This window comes from Haliaeetus albicilla, chromosome 4 (genome assembly GCF_947461875.1).
Source record: "Haliaeetus albicilla chromosome 4, bHalAlb1.1, whole genome shotgun sequence".
Taxonomy (NCBI): Eukaryota; Metazoa; Chordata; class Aves; order Accipitriformes; family Accipitridae; genus Haliaeetus; species Haliaeetus albicilla.
Window position 1 is genome coordinate 54,514,084 of NC_091486.1, and position 19,403 is coordinate 54,533,486.

A 19,403-nucleotide genomic window follows, 5' to 3' on the forward strand; every position below is an offset into this window, starting at 1 on the left:
ACCATCTTTAATCTTGGGGTCAGTTACCATATCCATGGGGCAGTAATGAATGCTGCAGACAAATGACAACATTTTATTTAGCAGCCAGTAGAGCAGCACACTGCAGGGCAGAGCTGCCTGGGGCTGGCCCAACAGCACACCTTCCCTCCCCGGCAGGCAGTGTCCCGACCTCCTTCCTCCTATCCTGAGATGGTCCTGAGCAAGGAGCTGCAGCTCCTCAGCCCCTATAGCGCAGCGTGTGCCCGTTGTGGCAGGAACCTGGTGCAAACTCTGGTGCGCAAGTGCGGAGCCAGCCTTGCTGCCGCCCGACACGCTTTGGGTCGTGGGACAGAGGAGGCTGAGCTGCAGGGCCCCTGCCAACCAGAATGGCAGATGCACCCGCTCTGTCTCTTCTCTGAGCAAAAGTCAAATGCTACAGTCCTGTCGAGGGTGTGAAACCCTTTCAAAAGCAGCAGAACTGGAAGAAACTGGTGCAAGATAGGAGTTGCAGGAACAGAAGAGACAGAGCCGATGTTTTTCTCCCTGCCCTGCCTCAGACTCGTTCTGCAGCAGGGCGCTTCCTGGTGAGACCTCTTCTCTTAACACTACCTGGAGATAACTGGGGGTCTCCCAGTCTTCCCTGGTTTTGTCTGGCTAGCGGTGGACCATGTCCCACAGTGTGTAAGAAAAGGGACTAGCATGCATATCCGCAGCTAGATGCTGGTATGCTCAAAATATCTTCCTTCTTCCCGCTACTCCTGTTTTTGCAATTTTGGTGCTCTCTTCTCAGTCTTCCTTCTCTCCAGAGAATTCCTGCTTAGCTGATTTGGCTGGCTGCGTGTGGGTGTGCCAGCACAGTTCCTGCTGCACCCTGCTCTCTTGGGCACCTCCGTCTGCCCTGGGAATGGCACGGGCTGGAAGCTGTGCTGCGTTCTCCGCTAGCAGCGCTGTGTGTAAGCTTTGCCTGCCAGGCAGGAGGGGAATATGTTTTATGACCTTTGTCCTATGAATAGGAGAAATAATTTAAACTTAAAAAGTGCATACCAAAGTGGGCTAGTTGGATTCAACACTGAAAAGAATGTGCAACGTACAACTTGGATGTAGAAGAATGAAGCAATTGTGCCTTTCCGTTCAAAGCTGGGATTCCTACTGAAGAGAGGAGATGCATGCTGCAGTCTCAAGATACACTAAAAGCGACCGGTGTTGCGCGGTCAGTGCACTAGTAGAGGGGACTGTAAAGAGGAGCAAGGGCAGGGTCCAGGCCCACAGCTAGCGCACAGCTCCCTGGACTCAAACGAAGCTGGGGAAGCCAGCCCTGAGGGCACGCTCCATAGATACTGTATGGTGATTCTGCTCTTGGTGCAGCTGACAGGCCCGTCGTCAGTACTGGAGGAGAAATAGTGGTTGCACTTTAAGGCTTTGTGTATGTAACAGTATGAGAGATCAGCAGGAAGCAGATTCTGAAAGTTTAGTAGCATTTGCAGGTTTTGCCTTGAATGGCAAGTGATGTGGGATTGATCTGGAAATCGGGGAGTTCTCTGCTTATCTGGAAGAAGTAAGCTATGAACCATCACAAAATGTATTAGCTGCTGTTGTGCCAAAATAAGTCTGTTTACAGCAAATGATTCTTTGCTGCTTTGCATTCTGATAGCAACCTGTGTGCATACGCTGCTGGCGTGCATGCACAGAAGAAAAGTATTTCTGGGCCTTCTGATGTGCACAAGCTGACATCTCCATATATGCTGAAGGAATGCATGCAAACATATGTCTGTCTGTAATATACAAATTTGATGTACTCGGTACACTGACACTGCTTTTGTAGTCTGTGGGTGCAGATAAATGATCACAGCATTTGCTTCCGTGTTTCAGTTTGAAAACCTTTTTTCAAATTGATTTCATCATTAATTTTTCTGGATTTATCAGCATTACATTACACCAGGATCAGTAAAAAGGGAGAGGTGGGAGATTTTATTGGCCAACTTATAAGAGACAAAACTTGCTATCTTTCCGTGGTAGAAATTAAAAGACTTTCTAGAAAAAAAAAAAAATATATGCAGTTACTGTTGCCTTTAAGTAAAAGTTTTCATCTCAGGGGAAGCCGCTCTAGTGGACACATTACAGCTAATCACAGTGCCTGCTACACAAATGTTTCCCTGCTCATTGGTTAACCATCCACTGTAGCCTCCTGTGAAGGAGAGCTTTGCTCAAAGTCCAGATATAGGACATGAACAAAAATACACGGCCGCTTGAACTCTGACCCTCTCTGCCGTACTCTTGGTAGGCAGGTGATCTGGAGCAGATCACAAGGAGCAAGTCTTTTGACATCACGAGGCTAGCCAGTCGCTTTCCGCCTATGGCGAAACTTCTGTCCTCTCTGGGGCAGAACAAGCACGCGTGTTATCTATGATCCTGAGTAATAAAGACTGTATTCATTCACGGCATCTTTCATTTAAAAATAGATGCCTTTACCCCCACTCCGTTTCTGACGGTTTGATTAAATGCTGCTCTCCGGTTTGGGGAGTGTGCATGTAACACCTGAAGTCAGTTTCTCCGGTAAGTACAACTTTATTTCATACCTAAATAAACATCATCTACTAGATTTTGTTGTTCTGTGCATACCCTTCCCTCTCTTGGCATTTCAGCAACAAGCCCTTTCCTGCTCCTGTGCAACTAGGACTCGTATTTTTTGTGTGTTTTTAATATGTGCCATGCAGCAGCCATTGCATTTAAGTACCCAGTTTCTTACATCTCATAGTAGGATTGAGAATGGGGGAAAATTTTAAGGGATTGAAAAGTCCCGTTTGTTCGAGTTCAGGATGATGTGAGAAAATGTCGTATTGGGATATGCGTCACTGTACCTGCAACAAAAGTTTTCAACGTAATTTCTTTTTTCATTTACCTCTTGCAGGGGCTGAATGTATTTGGAACTCAAATGTGGGTGTTAAGTCGCAGACCGCGTGCTCTGGGGTGTCATTCTTATTGGGCCTTTCTGTCTTTTTTGTTTTGCTGCCCAAATGAGATATCTGGAAAAAGGCAAGAGCTCTCTTTTCCTAAATGTCCCACAGGCCATTTCAGCTCTCAGAGCAACAGGTAACTTGCCAGACAGCCTTCTCTGGCTCCTGCACCCTGTCCTTTATACTGATCTTCAGCATTCAGATTCATTAAACATTTCCCTGGCTGGGCATTATGGAGTAAATTTGATGAAGCAGCTTTGTGTTACGCTTTACCCATGAAGCCATCGTTTGCTGTAACTTTCTCTAAGTAGGCCTAATTCATTTGCTGACACACTCCCATACAAGACTGGGGAGGGCGCGTGGGGAGAGGAGCTGCTGCTCGCTTCTGGGGCTGTTGCTTTCTACATTGCTTCAGCACGTAATGATGCAACCTCCTGTATGGTGTCCGAGTAAGTAACACAGTTCAAAGGGCAGAAGCTTTGTCTGGCTGGAGCAATCTGGGAACTGGGACATAGCTCCCAAGCGTCAGGGTTCAAAGGTCAGAGTTGAAATCATCTTCTTTTCCCGATCTGTGCGTCAGCACCACGGCTGTGATTCACACACCTTAGCGGTGGTCATCTCGATTGCACGTGCTTTTTCTGTCCATCTGCTCTTCAGCAATTGCCGAGGGAATGACTTTGGCCCTTAGAGGCGCTTACTGCCTAGAGGAAATGTTATTTGAGCAGGTTTTTGTTGAAGGCTTCATCAGTGCAAAAGCAAATTTATGGTCTTTGCAATTCTGTGCATGGTTTCAGTAGCTGCTGACATAGGATGGTACTTCTTGTTTGGAGCCTTGCAACAGCTGGAGCCTGTTACCCTTTCTGGTGCTCTCTGGCTTGCAGCCATGCATCACTGGAACTGTCCTCGCCTCCAGTCCCCATGCAGCTGGGGGCACTTCCAGAAGTGATCCAAACCAGCATACCAGCGCCTGTAGACCTCTGGAGAGGTTTGCGTACCATCCATCAGCACCTGGCCTGCTGGTATTACTTGCTCTCGGCACGCTTGTTTTTTCTGCTATTTAAAAAAAAGAAAAAAGTCTCACTGGAAGTCTGCCAGACTGGATTGAAACATCTTCTCTAAGAACATCCTTTCTGCTGTACCATTTTATTAATTGCCCTAGTGTTCTTTTTCTTAGAGCAGTTTATTAATGCTCGTAACTGTAAATGCTACGCTTTGGCCCTTTTCCCTTGCCTGAATTTAAGAGCAGAAAAGTACGAACCAAGGAAGATCACCTTCTACCGTGAAGGCAATGCTATATTGTTCACTTCTAGCAGCACTTACTCAGTGGGTTTCTTTTTCAGGGGTCCTAATTTGTCCAAAGTTCTTCCCTGGTCAAACTGTATTTTTGACTGCTTTTGAAAATTTAGAGGGTTCATTACACCGAGCTTTAATGAAGAGGGAATACCAGCCCCACACTGAGTGGGGGGTATTAACACTTCATACAGTTGTAACAAAATCAAATCAGAGTACCACTGAGTAAGGAACTTACTCAAAAAGAAAAGAAGTGTTAGATGAGGACTAAAAGGACTTCTAAGACACAGGAAAGGCTGCAGCACAGACTCTCCAATAAAGAATTTAATTGGTTGAAAACAATTAGTTTTAGGTTCTCCTGGTAAAGCAGTTCAAAGGCTTGTTTAAGAACAGTTGTTTTAAATGACAAAATGAATGGATTATCTTGGGCTGGTATCTCGCTTGATGCGTACGCGTGTTGTGGCACACCACGTTTAGCCCTGGGTTGGGGAAGAAGCAGGGGCATTCACAACACCACTTCAGTGCTTCCTAAGTGCCGGCCTGGCCATGGATTTGTTCAGTTATTGGTAGCAGTTAGAGGTACTTGAGTTCCACTTGGGCTGTGCTATGCTGCAGATCCCACAGCCGAGCGGGGCTGCCTCGAGCCAGCTGCCGGGAGAGGGGAGAACGTCTCTGGCCTCCCAGTGCCGGGTCTTCTGAGCGTGGAGGAGAGATTGTCAGCCACAGACTGCAGGTCTTCATACCTACCAGGCAGTGTATTGTACAAATAAAGGCCTTAAGAGTACCTACCTGTGCTCCCATTTTTAATGTAATACATGCATAATTATGTGTACTGCACACAGAGGTTAGTTTAATTAAAAAAATGTGGTAGCTTAGTAAATGTGGATGGTCATCATCCTGAAGTGCAAGTTTATAAATGCTGTGGAACGCAGGGTTTGTTTTAAGCCATTACATACTAAACTGCATCTTTCAGTAATGTACCCATGATGCATTTCAAAGTCTGTAACTTTGCTGTAGGGAAATTCTGTATTAGTATGTGCTTATGTTTTTAAGCAGTAATTATCATTGCACTTGCAACATTTTTATAAGCCTGAAAATCTGTAAGCCGATGTCAAGCACACTTGACCAAGGAAAGCATTGCATACTTCTGAATAGGATCTGTACTAGTGCAAATGTTGAGCGCTGCAGCAATTAACTTCTGTTGGCATGTGTGTTCCAGTTAAACAGATTCAATAGGTCTGCACCAGTACAGATACTGCATGCTGTAGGTTGAAGTTTGCAGCAAAGCATGTCTTGCATTCTTCCAGCAAAAGTGCTTTGTTAGTGTAGCCCTTGCATGTTGAAGTGCTAAACTAAGGTATAGCATGTCTCAGTGAAAGAGCCACCAGCTTATCTAATGTGCATGTTCTCAGTAAGAGATCTATAATAACAGGTTAATTTTACATTACTGTACTGAAGTGCAACGGAAAACACTTGGAAGTTGCACTGCGAATCATGCATTAATTGATGGTATCTTGAACATAGTTAATCTAAGCCTTAAAAATTACCTAGTGCACAGAGGCACACCACATTTTTCTAGCACAGCAGGGATCTTGGCTCACCTTCCGCTTCTAAGTGGTGCAGTAATAGAAATTTTAGTAATAATTTCAAGGGAGAGGCTGCTTTTCTGCTGCAAGAAAAGAAAGAAAACAAAATATACTGAGGTTGGCCAGTTTGTCATTTGTGAGCTAAAGCCCCCACTCCCCTGATGTCAGCAGGAGACATCTTTTAGACACCAGCTTGCGCAGAGCCAAAATTTCCCTGTGGAAAATTTCTCTGTGAAGCTGTGGCAGGCATTTAGGCTCGGCACAGCGCTACCCAGGCAGGAATTCAGAACCAGTTGTGCTGCTCGCTGCCTTGCCCCTTCCTCAGCCCGGGGATCAGAGCACTTCTTGGCATCTGGGATGGCTGCACTGAGGCACCCCTCTGCCAGACTCAGATTTCAGAGGAGTGCTGTTGGCCCCTTGGATGTGGGTCTTCAGCCTCTGCAAAGGGCATGTGCATTTGGACTAGTAGAGCCCTCTGTCTTTCCATACATGATATTCTCAAACAGTTTGGTGGAATTAAGGTATTTAGCAAAGGTCTGACCTGCATGCTGGTTAGTGTGATTTATTCATGGACTCCTGTTTCCCCCAGTTTCACAAATAAAGAGAATGCCTTTGAGTGCTTAGAGCTTTGAGTCAGCTAAAACAAGGAGTTAGAAGCAGACAGCTCCCTTTTGACTGTGATTCTGAGTAATAGTTCATGCAGAAAAATGAATAAAGGAAACAGTGAAATGGAGGCACATTTAGAGAGGTCAGTTTGCAGCCTTCAGTGTATCCTTCTATGAGCAGGCTGGCGCAAGAGTCAAAAGAGGATGTGTGAGTGGAAGTCAACGTACAGAAGCTACAAACTGGCATTGCTGCCGTGTAGCTCTCCCAACATCTTTTGCTATCTGTATTTACTTAGGCTTTCTTAAAGTCATTCACCCTTAGTTGGATTCTGTTACACAGACTTGCAGCTCTGACACAATCCTTTGTACCATACCTTTGTTATTTGTCCTTTCAAGTTTTTGCGACATCAGTAGGGCACGTACATGCTTTGCTAGGTCACCTTAATGTAGGCTGGGTTCTGCTCCTTTCGGGGGGTCCTCCCCTTGCAGTAGCAGAGGGGAGGCATGTGGAGGCAGGTGGCAAAGGGATCGCACTGCAGAAAGGAGCTCCCTGCAAAAGGAGGCAGAGCCAAGCTGCCCCAAGCTCAGCTGGGCACCCGCCTTCGGCTTTAGGGGCAGCATGGGACGTCCCCGTGGATTTGTTTTGGCTCCTTTGCAGGGAGCCTTCACTGACACACAGCCAGTTTGTCAGCCGGAGCAGAGGATTGCTGCTACTCCAGCACCAATGCCGAATTCTGCTTTACTTGAACTGTAATTGAAGTTATTCCCTTCTCTTCATCCTTTTAATTTAATTTTTAATTATTTCAGCTTTCAGCTATGATTTAGTTCTCATGCTGACAAATGCTAGAGGAGGTAGTGTATTGCATGCATTTGAAGAGTTGAGAACTGAAGCATTAGGCCACATCTAGGCAGAGTGACTCTTCCACGCTGTAGGTTCATCACCCTTGGCACGCAGCGTCCTCCGCTGCTGGCTGGGAAAAAACATGAGTCTGCTGCCAACAACGTGCTAGATACAGCTGCTAGCAGCTGGAGGAAGTGTGAAGTAAATTCTCTTTCTTCACACCCATACCGGTTCTTCCGCTCGCATAGAAACACTTCCTTACGTGACGTTCTGTATCAACATCACGCTGCCCCTGTAAGTACAACTGACTGATTTTCCCCTACTGTGCTGGGCATGACATCAAATTGTTCACGCTTCAGCGATGTATGGAGAAAAGAGGTCAACACTGAAAAGCCCCTTTGCTGCAACAGCTGGAATAGCGGGCAGCTGCAGAATCAGTTAAGGAACAGCAGTCCTACAACTGCCCAGGCAATTAAATAGGCCAATACCAGAACAAAGTCCAGCTGTAGTTACAAATACCAGGAAAAAACAGTAGCTGGAAATAAGTATATCTTTCCAAATGTGTTTTGTCTTGGATTTCTAGCGGCCCATTCTTGCGCTTCCAACTGTTTGTGGTGTCAGGAACGTATTGTCCTCCTGTCATTCCTCTGGGAGCTGGCTCCTTTGCACGGGAGGTTAGAGCGAGGAATCATTTTGGGTTTTCTGTCTTGAAAGAGAGTTGCGACAGAAGTGTTATATAGCTCCTCTTTGTTTTTTCAGAGTGAAAGAATTGAAAAAGGCCAAGGAACTTGAAGATACGCAGCAGCATCCCGTAGCAATGTGACATTGCTTTTCAGACTGTTTTCATTTTCTGTTTTTAGCAGAGACATGCAACAACAACAACAAAAATACCCACTGCAGTTCTGGAAATACCAGCTGCAGGATTTTAACAGTAATGTTTTGGTCATTGCATTTGCACTTTCATGGACAACTTTTAATTTGTTCAGCAAGACATCTTGGAACTCAATCTTCTGTTGGATCATGGGGAAAACAAAAGACACCAGGAGGAAATTGTGAGTTGCTTCATTCTCCAAGAAGGAAGAAGCGATTAATTATCCTTTTCATATAGGGCTGTATTAAACAACATGTGGAACTGTACAAATATTATACCAAAAATATTGTTAAGAAAAGGTGGGAATGCACAAGCAACACAAGAATGCTGTTCCTGCACCTGTCAGTCATCTCCAAGAAACTGAAGCTTTGAGAGTCTCAGTGGAGGGGCTTAGATCAGTACATCTTTATTGGGTCCATGCATCCTCATTTCCTTCGCACTTCTGTCCTTTGTGTTTTATTTAAATCTCTACAGCACACTTAATGCAACTTTTTAAATCTGCAGGTTTTTAATACATCCCGTGGGAACTTACAGAAGGGGTTGGTGTATGAGATAAACGGGTAATGCATGAGGAATGGAGAGAGCAGCTTAAGCAAGTTTTAAAAAGTTTTTTTGGTATTTTTACTAGAACCTGCAAACATATCAATTGTCATGTACTTTCTCTCATATTCAGCACTTTATTTTCTAGCCTTACTTTCATGTACTATTATTTGAATTAAGTTCAGAAAATAATTTGTAAAACATGTAGCTTTTTATCTTAAGTACTTGTCAAACCTCTTGTCATTTTGCAGAGTCACATACATATGTTGCCTGGACATTTTATACCACCTAAAGATCAGAGTGGTGCTGCATTCTGGCCAGTAAATTTCTTATTTTGGCTACTTCATCAAAATCTGGGCAGTTTCTGTATATATAGAAGGTAGAAATGGAAAATGAGAAAAAATATTTGAAAGGGAATATATTGATTAATTACTAAATATTTTATTCACAAAGGGTCAATAACTTGGCAAGATAAAATTATTATTTGTATAGTTTTGTCTGAATGAACGAGAAGAGTGTGGATGTATTGTTTGTACATATTGTATATATTAAAACAAAGAGATATGTGCATGAACTCAAGAAAAAGAAATGAACAAAGCAAAGCATTAGTGGCTATGGTCTGTAAAATGAAACAAAAACTTTATTTCACTATAAGAAACTTTATTTTAAATGTTCTTTAGAAGAACATTTTTGCTAAAGCATGACTAAATGGCAAAAAAGAGCTACTGTATTTAGACTTAGGAAAAAAAGGCAGAGCAACATTACTTTAAAAAAAAAAAAAAAAAGAAAAAAAAAGGATATGTTTACATTTGATTTTGGCTACCAGGAGTTCGGTTTGGTTGGATTTTATTTGTTTATTCCTTCCTTCTTTTTTTTTCCCCGTCTTTTTTTTTTTTTTTTGCCAATGGTGCCAAGTAATGTGAATGCTAATATTGCTTAAGAAAATTAAGTTACTTTTGCAAAGCAGATAATCATAAGAGTACAAAAACCGTATCTAGCTTAACACCATACACTCACTCCAATAAAGAACACGTAGAATGAACATAAAATGAAAAAAAAAAAAAAAAGAAATAGTACGAAAGTAGAAAATATGTTTCACATTTTCATATCTCCTGCTGGAAGTCAGAAAATGTAATAAAAATTGCACAAAAAATTTTAAAAAATTCAGTAAAACTTAAAAAAAGATGCAAACTGATCTTGTAGGGGTGTCATGGTATATTGCTATTTCCACATAGTGAGGAGCCAAAGAAATTAGATTTTTTTAAATTGAACTACTAATTTAAAACTGTCACAAATTCTCGACAATGGGAACCAGGTTCTGATCTTTATTACACAGGAATGTAAGGGAAGAAACTCCTGAAGTCCATGTCGTTACTGTGGGTTATGTACATGTGTCTGAGATCAGAAACTGCTCCTCTGTGTTTGTTTTGCTTGTGGCAGTTTAAAATCTCTGAATGGACTGGTGTAAATTTGAGATTGTTAGTTTTGGAATAGTTGTTCTTGCTTGATCCCGGCCACCAACTGCAATGTTTAAACGCAAGGCTTGTTGTGAAGCCTAAAAATATTCACACATAAGAAGCTTTTAAACTGGTGTCTTTAAAAGAAGAGTAAAAACAAAGATTGTGGCAAAAAAAACTGGGGTCAGTGCTCTTGGTGCCTTTTCTATAATTGTACCTGTTTTTAATTACTTCTTTTCACTGCCAGCATTGAATTACAGTAGATGTGCTATAGCTCATTATCAGAATTCTCTTGTACATTTCTGAACTGCTGCTTTATGACCTGATTCAATTTAAAAAAAGGGAAAAAAGAAAAACGAACAGTCTGGCGCTCACACTGTGCCTGTGGGCAGCCTCATAGCCTCGATTTACAGTATGGAATTGGGACCTTAACCGTTAAATTTTCTGCTTGCGCAAAAACGGAACAGGAGACGCCGAAGAATCTCCTTTGGAATGAATTGGAAATGCTCTGTATTAATACTGGAAGAACTCTGACATTTTGAAACTGAAATGTTGCTCCCATTAACCAATACGTGACAATATAGAATCGACCTTTTCCTAACAAGAGTAGTGACCTCAGTGGAAATGTTTTAACTCCCTGTCTTTACAGAAAATGATTCAGTAATATACAGAGCTATTTCAAATTACTCTTCCAGATCCATGGGCCTGGTGGTGTATCTACTAATCTAGATCCTGCTTCAGCCAAACGTTTAAGCATGTACTTGCTGTTAAACATGCAAGCGATTCCACGGGCGCAACAGAACTACTTGCATGCTTGAAGCCAAGTACAGCTTCCAAGTGCTTTGTTGTGTCGGGCCATAACCCTTCAGTGTATCACTGGGGAGTTAGAAAGACTCCCCCCGCAGTGAAGTGATTCTGCTCACCCGTTTCTTGGTTGTGGAACTTACATTGTCACGGAAGATAAGTAAGTGCAGCTTTCCGGGAAAATTCAAATTCCCAAGTGCCAGGAGCCAGATCTTCTGTCTTCTGATAATGGAATTGCTCCTTTGTGAAACACATTCGACAGCAGTAATACTGTGTGAAAGAAATACAGAATATAACATGAACCCCCTCTCTGGTTGCACGCTTATGGCAGTTCCACACAATAGCTGGTGCCCAATGGGGGGTCCCCAAGACTTGCATGTAAAACTAGTATAGATGTCTTCTCTTTTGTAAGTTTTATTTTTGTAACCGTGCATGTAAAGCATCACTGAATCAATGGATCTGTTGAAGAACTCAGCTGCTGGAACCATGCAAAATGTTTTGAATTGCCCTTAAAATATGGAAAATGTTTTCTGAATGCTTTATATTCTTTCTGCTGTAAATTAAAAACAAAGAAAATTTCCCCATACAAAGTGTGCGCCTTTCTTTAAACATGTCTCTTCTATCCTAGTTGAAAAGCATGGTGTAGTCCTTTAGTCACTGTACGTAACCATGAAAAAAATCCGTTTCTTTTACTACATGGCCTGCTTGTAAGTTGCATCTAGTTTCCTGTGGGTTATAATCTGAACAGTCCACAGCCTACCCGCGAGCGGGTGCGCAGCCCCTGGAGTGTGGTGGGATCACTAAAGGCAACAACACAGTCCCTGGACCTGCAGCCCTTTCTGCTGCTGTATTCCAGTGTGTAACCTTCATCTGGTGCATAAAGCAGCATGTTTGAGAGGAACTCTCTATTTCTTGGGAAGCAAACTTTTCCAGGTCCCCTGCTGAAGAGTGCCGCTGCCCAGTGGTGCTCTGCAGCTCCCGGGCACAGCACTGCCAGCCCGGTCCTTCTCCAGTTCAGAGGCCAGCCCAGAGCTCCATGACACTGCTCAGCACTACTGGCTCACACCTGAGGCCCTGCAGGTGGCTCGCGCGCTGGCAGCTGCTAGACAAAACCTGTACATGCCAGCCACCCTCTCTGTTTCTTCCCCTCAGGCCCTCACCCCAAGCAGAAACTTCTCCTTTTGAGTGTTGTCCACACTCTTACAGCAGTAAGGAAAACTGTTTTAAAACCACAGAGGCTGGGTACTCATCTACCCCTAATATCCAAGCGTCAAAGTACAGGTTTTGCCAAGATGACTATAACTACACAAAAGCATTAAAAATCCAATTGTCCTTAAAATACAAGTTCTGCCCAGCTGCAGCTAGCAGCCTGGTTTGGTGGAAATTAGTTTCAAGGCAATATGCTATGACAGCATTTCAAATTTGGAAACGTTCTGTGAAATCATGTAAGGCGACATAATACTACAGATTTGTAAATATTTCACCAGCCCTTAGGTGGCCCCAGTTCCGATTAGAGTCTCTAACACAACTTCAAGTAGTTCTATGTAATAGTATAAACATGGCAGATAGTACTCACCTATGGATGACTAGCTTTTCTGAGATCAAATTATTTTCAGTTCCTCTTCAGTAAACAATCACTTCCAGGGCAGGGCATATGGGCTCTTCATGAGAGACCCTGCAAACCTAGTAGAAGAATGCTAAATCCTACATTGTGCACAAAGCAGAGGTGAATCTTAGTAGAATTCAAGAGGCCTGCTGATGCAGGAACCTAAGAGGTCACACTTAATAACACAATAATACTAAACTGAGACTTAGTAACTGTTGCACTGAACAGCTATGTAAGTTACATGAACCAACCCTCAGTAATGCAACTTCTGTACCTGACTACAAGGCTAGCCTAGCAGGGAAAAACAGCTCTAATAGATTAATCACCTTGTTTCTGAAGGACTATGTTAGTACTAGTATGAGTAAGTTCTTCCAAAACCCAGGACTACAACAGAAGACGAGATTTCATTAGGAGAGTTTCTTCTGGACTACAGAGAAACATGTTTAATTATGTTTCTCTTTAAGAAAAAAAATCAGCATTTAACTCCCTGATTTGCTCACAGATAGTTCCCCGATTTTCCATTTTACATGCCTGTTAATTCCTGGGTTCGCCTTTGGCATCGTGGTGGGTTGACCCTGGCCAGAAAGTAAGCACCTACCAGCTGCTCGCTCACTCCCCCACCTCCCCCGTTCTCCCCAGTGGCATGGGGGCGAAGAAAATTAGAAGAGCAAACGTGAGAAGAGAATGCCTGGGGTGAGATAAAGACAGTTTAATAAATGAAGGGAATAAAACCAAAAAGAACAAAAATAGGAACAAGTGATGCAAAGGCAGGCAGTCACTACCTCCCACCAGCAGCCGCATACCTTTGGACGACCACCACCACCACCCTCGCAGCTTTACTGCCGAGGATGATGTTACCTGGCGTGGAACAGCCCTGTGGTCTGTTTGGCGCAGCTGTCCCCGCTGTGTCCCCTGCCAGCCTCTCACCCCCCCAGCCTGCTCACCGCGGGGGGGGCAGCATGAGAAACAGAGGCAGCCTTGATGTTCAGGCCGCCTTTTGGCCGTTCAGCAACAGCCAAAACATCAGCATGTTATCGACACTGTTTTGGCCACAAATCGAAAAGTTGGCACCGTACAGGCGGCGACGAAGGACATCAGCCACGTCCCGGCCAGGCCCAGTATAGGCATAACCCCGCCAGGTCTCCAAGCCCAGCTGTACTGGGGGGCTTCAGGCACGCCAGGACCCCTTCACAACCAGCGAGAGGGATAAGAACAAATCTACCCGCCCTGGCAGGCCTTCACCCTTCAGCATCTTCCACTCGCCCTCAGGTGACAGCACGAGGCACGCACCGAGGCGTTTAACAAGAAAAAAAAAAAGAAAAGCACGCACACTTTTTGCACCGCATAACCACAGCGCTGCCTCAAAAATCACCTCGTGTCCCCGGCAGTTCGGGCCAAGCGCTTGCTGCTGAGGCGGCGTGACCTCACCACTTCTGAGGGCTGCCGCACAGAACCGGGGTCTCTCACAGGCGGCCCGCAGCCCCGAACTGTGCCCCCACCCGCGCTAACACACAGGGGGTGGCCGGAGGAGCCGTGTCCTGCCCAGGAACTGGCTGGGGGGGGGGTGTGGAGGCGGGGGGCGGGAGGGGGGGCGTTGGTGTGCGCGCTATCAACTACGTTGGCCTGTCCCACGCACCGAGGCCGCTGCAGGGGACAGCGGGCACCACGGCAGGCCCCGGACACCCCCCGCCCGAAGAGCCGACACCACCGAATCACTGCGGCGGAGGGGAGCCCCGGGGGGGGGGGATCCTCTCCTCAGGTCTTCCCCCGGCCTCCCGCCCCTCCGGGTCCTGCCCCAGTGGCGTCCCAGCCCCCGTTCCCGCCCGCAGCCCTCCCCGGCCGGCCTGGCCCCGACCCCCCCCCCCAAATAGCCGCTTGTTGACACCCGCCACCCCCCCCGCTCAGGGCGCTGTGGGACCGAAACCACCCCCTCCCCCGCTCCCCGCCCCCCGGCGGCGCCTGACACGGCGGTGACAGCCCCACCCCCACCGCCGCGCCCCCCAACGGCTGCCCCGCGCGCTCCCCGCCCCGCCCCGCGGGAGGGGGGGCGTGGTTTCTCCGTGGACAGGCCCTTTGGAGGCGTGGTCCCAGGCTGCCGCCCGGAGCGGAGCGCCCGGGCCCCGCCCAGGCCCCGCCTTCTCTGTCGTCACTTGCTGGGCGCCGCCGGAGTTGCGCGCAGTTCCCGTTGGGATCCGCCCGGGCGCGCTCGCCGTGCAGCAGCGGTCCGACCCCCGCCGGCAGGATGTGAGTGCGGGCCGCCGGGGCCGCGGGAGCGGGAGCGGGAGCGGGGGCCGGGGCCGGGGCCGGGGCCGGGGCTGGGGCCGGGGCCGGGGCCGGGTCAGGGTCAGGGTCAGGGTCAGGCCTACTGCGTAGCGCGGTAGCGGCTGGCTGCCGCTGGGACGGCGCCGCCCGCGGGCAGGGGCTTCCGGGAGCGGGCTGCGCCTGTAGTCGCGGGGCGCGGCCGGCGGCGGGGGGCACGGCCCGGCCTCGCCGGCGGCGGGGGCCGGTGTCAGGGCGATCGGCTTCTGCCGGGGCGGGCTGGCCTGTCCTGGCGGTCCGTGGGGCGCTGCCGGCCCCAGGCCTCGCCCTGGGAGCGGCCGGGCAGGGCCCCGGGAGCGCGCTTCCCAGGGGCTGGGTCGGTGCTGCCTTTGGCCCCTCTGCTCCTGGGAAGAGGTTTCGCTTCCGAGACTCTTCAGCCTGGGATCAGCAGCGAAACAGCACGAAAGGGTGACTTAAGTGCCGGAACAGAGGAGCGGCTCTGTGGTATTACACGTGGACTGCTCTTGAGCCCTGGCACAGGCTTCCCCGTTTGCTCGCTGTGCGTGTGCGCGTTTGTTCTCGCTAAGTGTAAATTGGAAGTCAACGTGCCAATACAGCCAATGCTCAGATTCGGCTCTTTCGGGTATCGGGGTGAACGAAACAAACAGTACGCGCTTCTGACGCGGAGGACGTGAAAATGCAGAAAAGCAAATTGAGTACAGATAGCTCTAGAGTTAGGCAACAAAAGCTTGCCAAAGCGGTGAAAAGGGTATGAACACTATGTACAGAGGCTCTGTCATCCATTACAAAGAGGCAGGGTGTTGCAGCTGGTAAAAAGAACTTGGACTGCCTGAGGTTATGAAGTCAAAGCTGACCAGAGGTGAATTGTTGTATATGCCAAATGCTTTCTCCTTCTTGTGCTTTCTCCTGCTCTGTGTCAACTGTTTCAAAAGAATAGAGATGGAGGCAGCCACTGGAAGAGGACATAGTTAGAATAACCATTAAGTTTCTGTATTTAATTTTTTGTAAACTACTGTTTGGATTTGTGTTCGTACTAGGAAACAAGAACACCCCTGAGCCCCAACTCTTGAATGTTTAGCCCTATGAACCACTGTAGGAGTTGTCGTATGCTTTATTGTAAACTATACTATTAGCAAGCCACTGCTGTCTTTTAGCATGTCAAGCAATTCGTTGGTGAGATGTTTGGGACACTGTGTGACTTGCCCCTATTGTCGGTTGTTAAAACATCACTTCTCCAGTAGGCAACTGCCCCCTGTTTATTCCAGGGGTATAAGTTCCCTGTTTTCAGGAATGTCAGATAACGTGTACTCTAAGCATATCCACTTAAAACCAAAACAACAGCTTATCAAAAGCTAAACAGAATAATGATGACTTTCTTTACTGCAGGTCAGCCACTGCCCCTGGAAGCTCAAATATGGCTGCTGGCAGTAATCGTCGTCTTCAGCAGACTCAACACCAAGTAGATGAGGTAAAAGTCTAGTCTGATAGCAGCATAATGATTTTCCTTCAGGAAACCTATATAATGAGAAGGGATATTTTGGCCAAAGCAGTTTCCCCTTCATATAATTAAGTATAATTCAGCTTGCTTTATTACACTTGTCATCTTAACTGTTGCAAAAGTCGGGGGGGGGGGCGGGGAATATCCATTCAGCGGGAGTGGGGAAGTAAGAGAGAAGTTACCCACATCCAAACGTTAGCTGCAAACTCGGTGCTTGAGGATTTGGCATAAGAAAGATGAAAACCTTTGTTCTTAAAGACAACAAGCCTTTTTCTCAGCAGCAGCAATGAAGGCTGACCGCCAAATATGAGATGCCAACATTTCTGGGAAGTCCAAAAACCAAGCTGGCTACCAACAGTACTTCTTGACATGTGGTTGACTAGCATGTTTATATGCCTCAACTTCTTTTGAAGCAAGTCAGGAATTATTTCCTGGGTTTAAGGGAATGCCAGCACAACTGGCACTACTGACATTTTAAAGTAGGTACTAGGGGCTTCCAGCTGCAGGTGAATTTCATGGTTTTGTTTAAGCTTATGACTGGATACACTAAAAGGCAATAGCTTCTACTTCTGAGAAGAGAACACTGAGTACCACGTGTTGCTCTCTGTTGCCTGCAGTTAAGTTCCACAGTGGGTGATAAAACTAATAACTTACTGTAAGCATTAAACCGATGTAGGTTGTTGACATCATGAGAGTGAATGTGGACAAGGTGTTGGAGCGAGATCAGAAGCTGTCAGAGTTGGATGACCGTGCTGATGCACTGCAAGCAGGAGCTTCCCAGTTTGAGACCAGTGCAGCCAAGCTGAAAAGAAAGTATTGGTGGAAGAACTGTAAGGTAACCATGGCTTGTATACTTACACTGTGCAGTACTGCAGTTAACACTATTACAATCAGCATCTCAAAAGGCAGAAGTAAAAGTGACTTTAGCCAATGTTATTTAAGTTACACCATCCATTTTTAAAACATGGCATAGTGGTTAGGTGAAGGAACCACAAGCTGGATTACCAGCTTTACATGCTGCTTGATGCAAGACTTTGTCTGAGACGGTAACGGCCAGAGGGAAACAACTCGATAATCTGAGGCTTTGGGGAACAGGAAGAAGGCGGCCAACAATGCATAGGTTGAGTTAATGCACAGGAAGTATTAGAAAGCCGAAGGAGCTTGCTCAGGCTCCTGTACTTGTAGTTGTTGGCAAAGGTTGGAATCTCGTTTGGTGAGCAACAAAAACAGTGAAAGCTGTGGTATAGGGTAAGAGTAGAAGTGATGTTTAATAGTTCTTTACTCCCGCTTGTGTAGTCCCCTGAAACAGGCCTTGCGTGGAGACACAGTGGGAAAGAACTTGGTCTGTTTTGCCTGTGTGCACAGCCTACCATCTCTGAGTGGTGATGGTGAATCGAACTTGCTTACTGAAGAAGTTTTACTTGCCATGTTAGATCTAGCGCACGGTGCAAAAGTACTTTCCAGGGGCTGCTTTCCTGTACCCTCGAGGCCAGTTGATGCTGCTGCATGGTTTGTAGTAAGTGTTGTATGGCTTTTTTTCACAGATGTGGGCAATATTGATAGCTGTTGTTCTCATTATCATCATCATCATTATTGGTAAGTTTCCCCAAAATTGGGATTTCTCATAGAGTCGGAATAGATGGTGTTAATTCACTGACTGGTACAGTTTAAATCAAGCCAGGATACTCAAAGGAAAGAAGATACAACATGAATTTGAAATAGCAGGGGCTGCTTTATCAACCTGTGCCTGTAATGGGTGGTAAACTGTGACCGCTGTGGGAGCTCCAATAGCTGAGTTTCAGACTCGTGTGCAGAGTGAAACGGGTGAAAGCAAAAATAGCAAGGACTAGGAAAGCAGGAACAGCCTTGTTTGGTTTTTTTTGGTTTTTTTGGTTTTTTTTTACAGCTGCATGTTGCAGAAGTAGAAGGAGAAATACCATCTGCCTCCCTTGTCTGAGAACTGGTTTTCATCTGCCCCGGCTTCTGGCTAGGCAAATCCTTTTTGGTGTGGCAGTTCCAAATGCACTGCCATAGCAGACAGGCATTTTCCAAGTAGAGACTTTGCTGCTGGGTGAAATGATACTAGCGTTGGGTCAGGATAGCAAGCCAGGGGACATAGAGTTCAGTCTTTGGTTTGAATTCTCATGTAATCCCCAAGTATTTCATGGGAGGACAGAGTTTCAGTTTGTGCTGTAATACGGTAACAAACACTGCAGTAACCGTTGGTGACAGCCAGGCAGTCCTGGGGCAGAAACACCAGGTTGCAAGTGCAAAGGAAAAGTAAAACTAGGAAAACCACTGTGGGAACCTCTTAAATCCCTCTCTACTTATCTCTAGTAATTTAAATTCTGAAAATGCAGGATTGTTGTGGTGAGGGGCTGAAGGAGACTGTCCAACTTCTTTCTTCTTTTTGTAGTCTGGAGTGTGTCTTGATGAGTTACAGGAAGAAACTCGAATCAACCGAAGGTGCCTATCTTCAGCCTCTCCACTTCAAACCTGCTGTATCTTCAGCCCACTTACTGCTGTTTAAAGCAAAACTGTTTTGATTACTGAAATGTTAACTAACTTTACCCGGTTGCCTTAAGACACTCCTATCATTAATTACTAACAAGCACAGCCCACCACTTGCCCCGTGCCTCGATGAACTGGGGGCACGGCGCCGGTGAGGAGGATCTGGCTCTAGAGTTTCCACGGTCGGTGCTGTAACGGGTCGCGGGCTCTGTACTGGGTCTGGGGATTTATGTGCCTTCCTCTTCCTCGTCCTCCTGGCCGGCTCTGTGGGCTGACCCGTGCCTTGCGGGGCGCTCCCCCCTGCCTAGCCCTGATGAAGCCGCAGTTCCTAGCCGCGGAGGGACACCTCTCCACATACACGCACACACGTATTTTTCCCCCTGAGCGCTAACGCTCGACGCGCCCCGACGCCGCCTCGCTGCCTCCGCCGTCGAGGAGCCGCAGCGGGCGCTGCCCCGCCGGGCCCTTCCCGCGGGGCGGGGCCACTCGAGACCGAGGCTCTGTTCTCGGCCGGGCCCGGCCCCGCCTCCGGCCGCGGTGGCGGAGGGGAGGGGGGCGGTGCCGCCGCACGTGGTGGCCGG

General features: G+C 46.8%; 2 protein-coding genes across 8 annotated transcripts in view; both read left to right on the forward strand.

Moving 5' to 3' along the window:
• The window catches only part of CAMTA1 (calmodulin binding transcription activator 1), a 324,130-nt gene extending 312,613 nt beyond the window's left edge, over nt 1–11,517 (forward strand). For all 7 annotated transcript variants that reach the window (XM_069782905.1, XM_069782903.1, XM_069782907.1 and 4 more), the window contains one exon: nt 8,015–11,517. In XM_069782905.1, the coding sequence (XP_069639006.1) occupies nt 8,015–8,047 (33 nt within the window). In that variant the 3' untranslated portion in view covers nt 8,048–11,517. The remainder of the gene's footprint in view (nt 1–8,014) is intronic.
• A 3,144-nt stretch (nt 11,518–14,661) lies between these two features.
• VAMP3 (vesicle associated membrane protein 3) lies at nt 14,662–18,885 on the forward strand. The gene is made up of 5 exons (XM_069782871.1): nt 14,662–14,777; nt 16,200–16,281; nt 16,988–17,146; nt 17,856–17,907; nt 18,728–18,885. Coding segments are annotated over exons 1-5 (312 nt in total). The 5' UTR covers nt 14,662–14,775; the 3' UTR covers nt 18,745–18,885.
• Nucleotides 18,886–19,403: the final 518 nt, after the last annotated feature.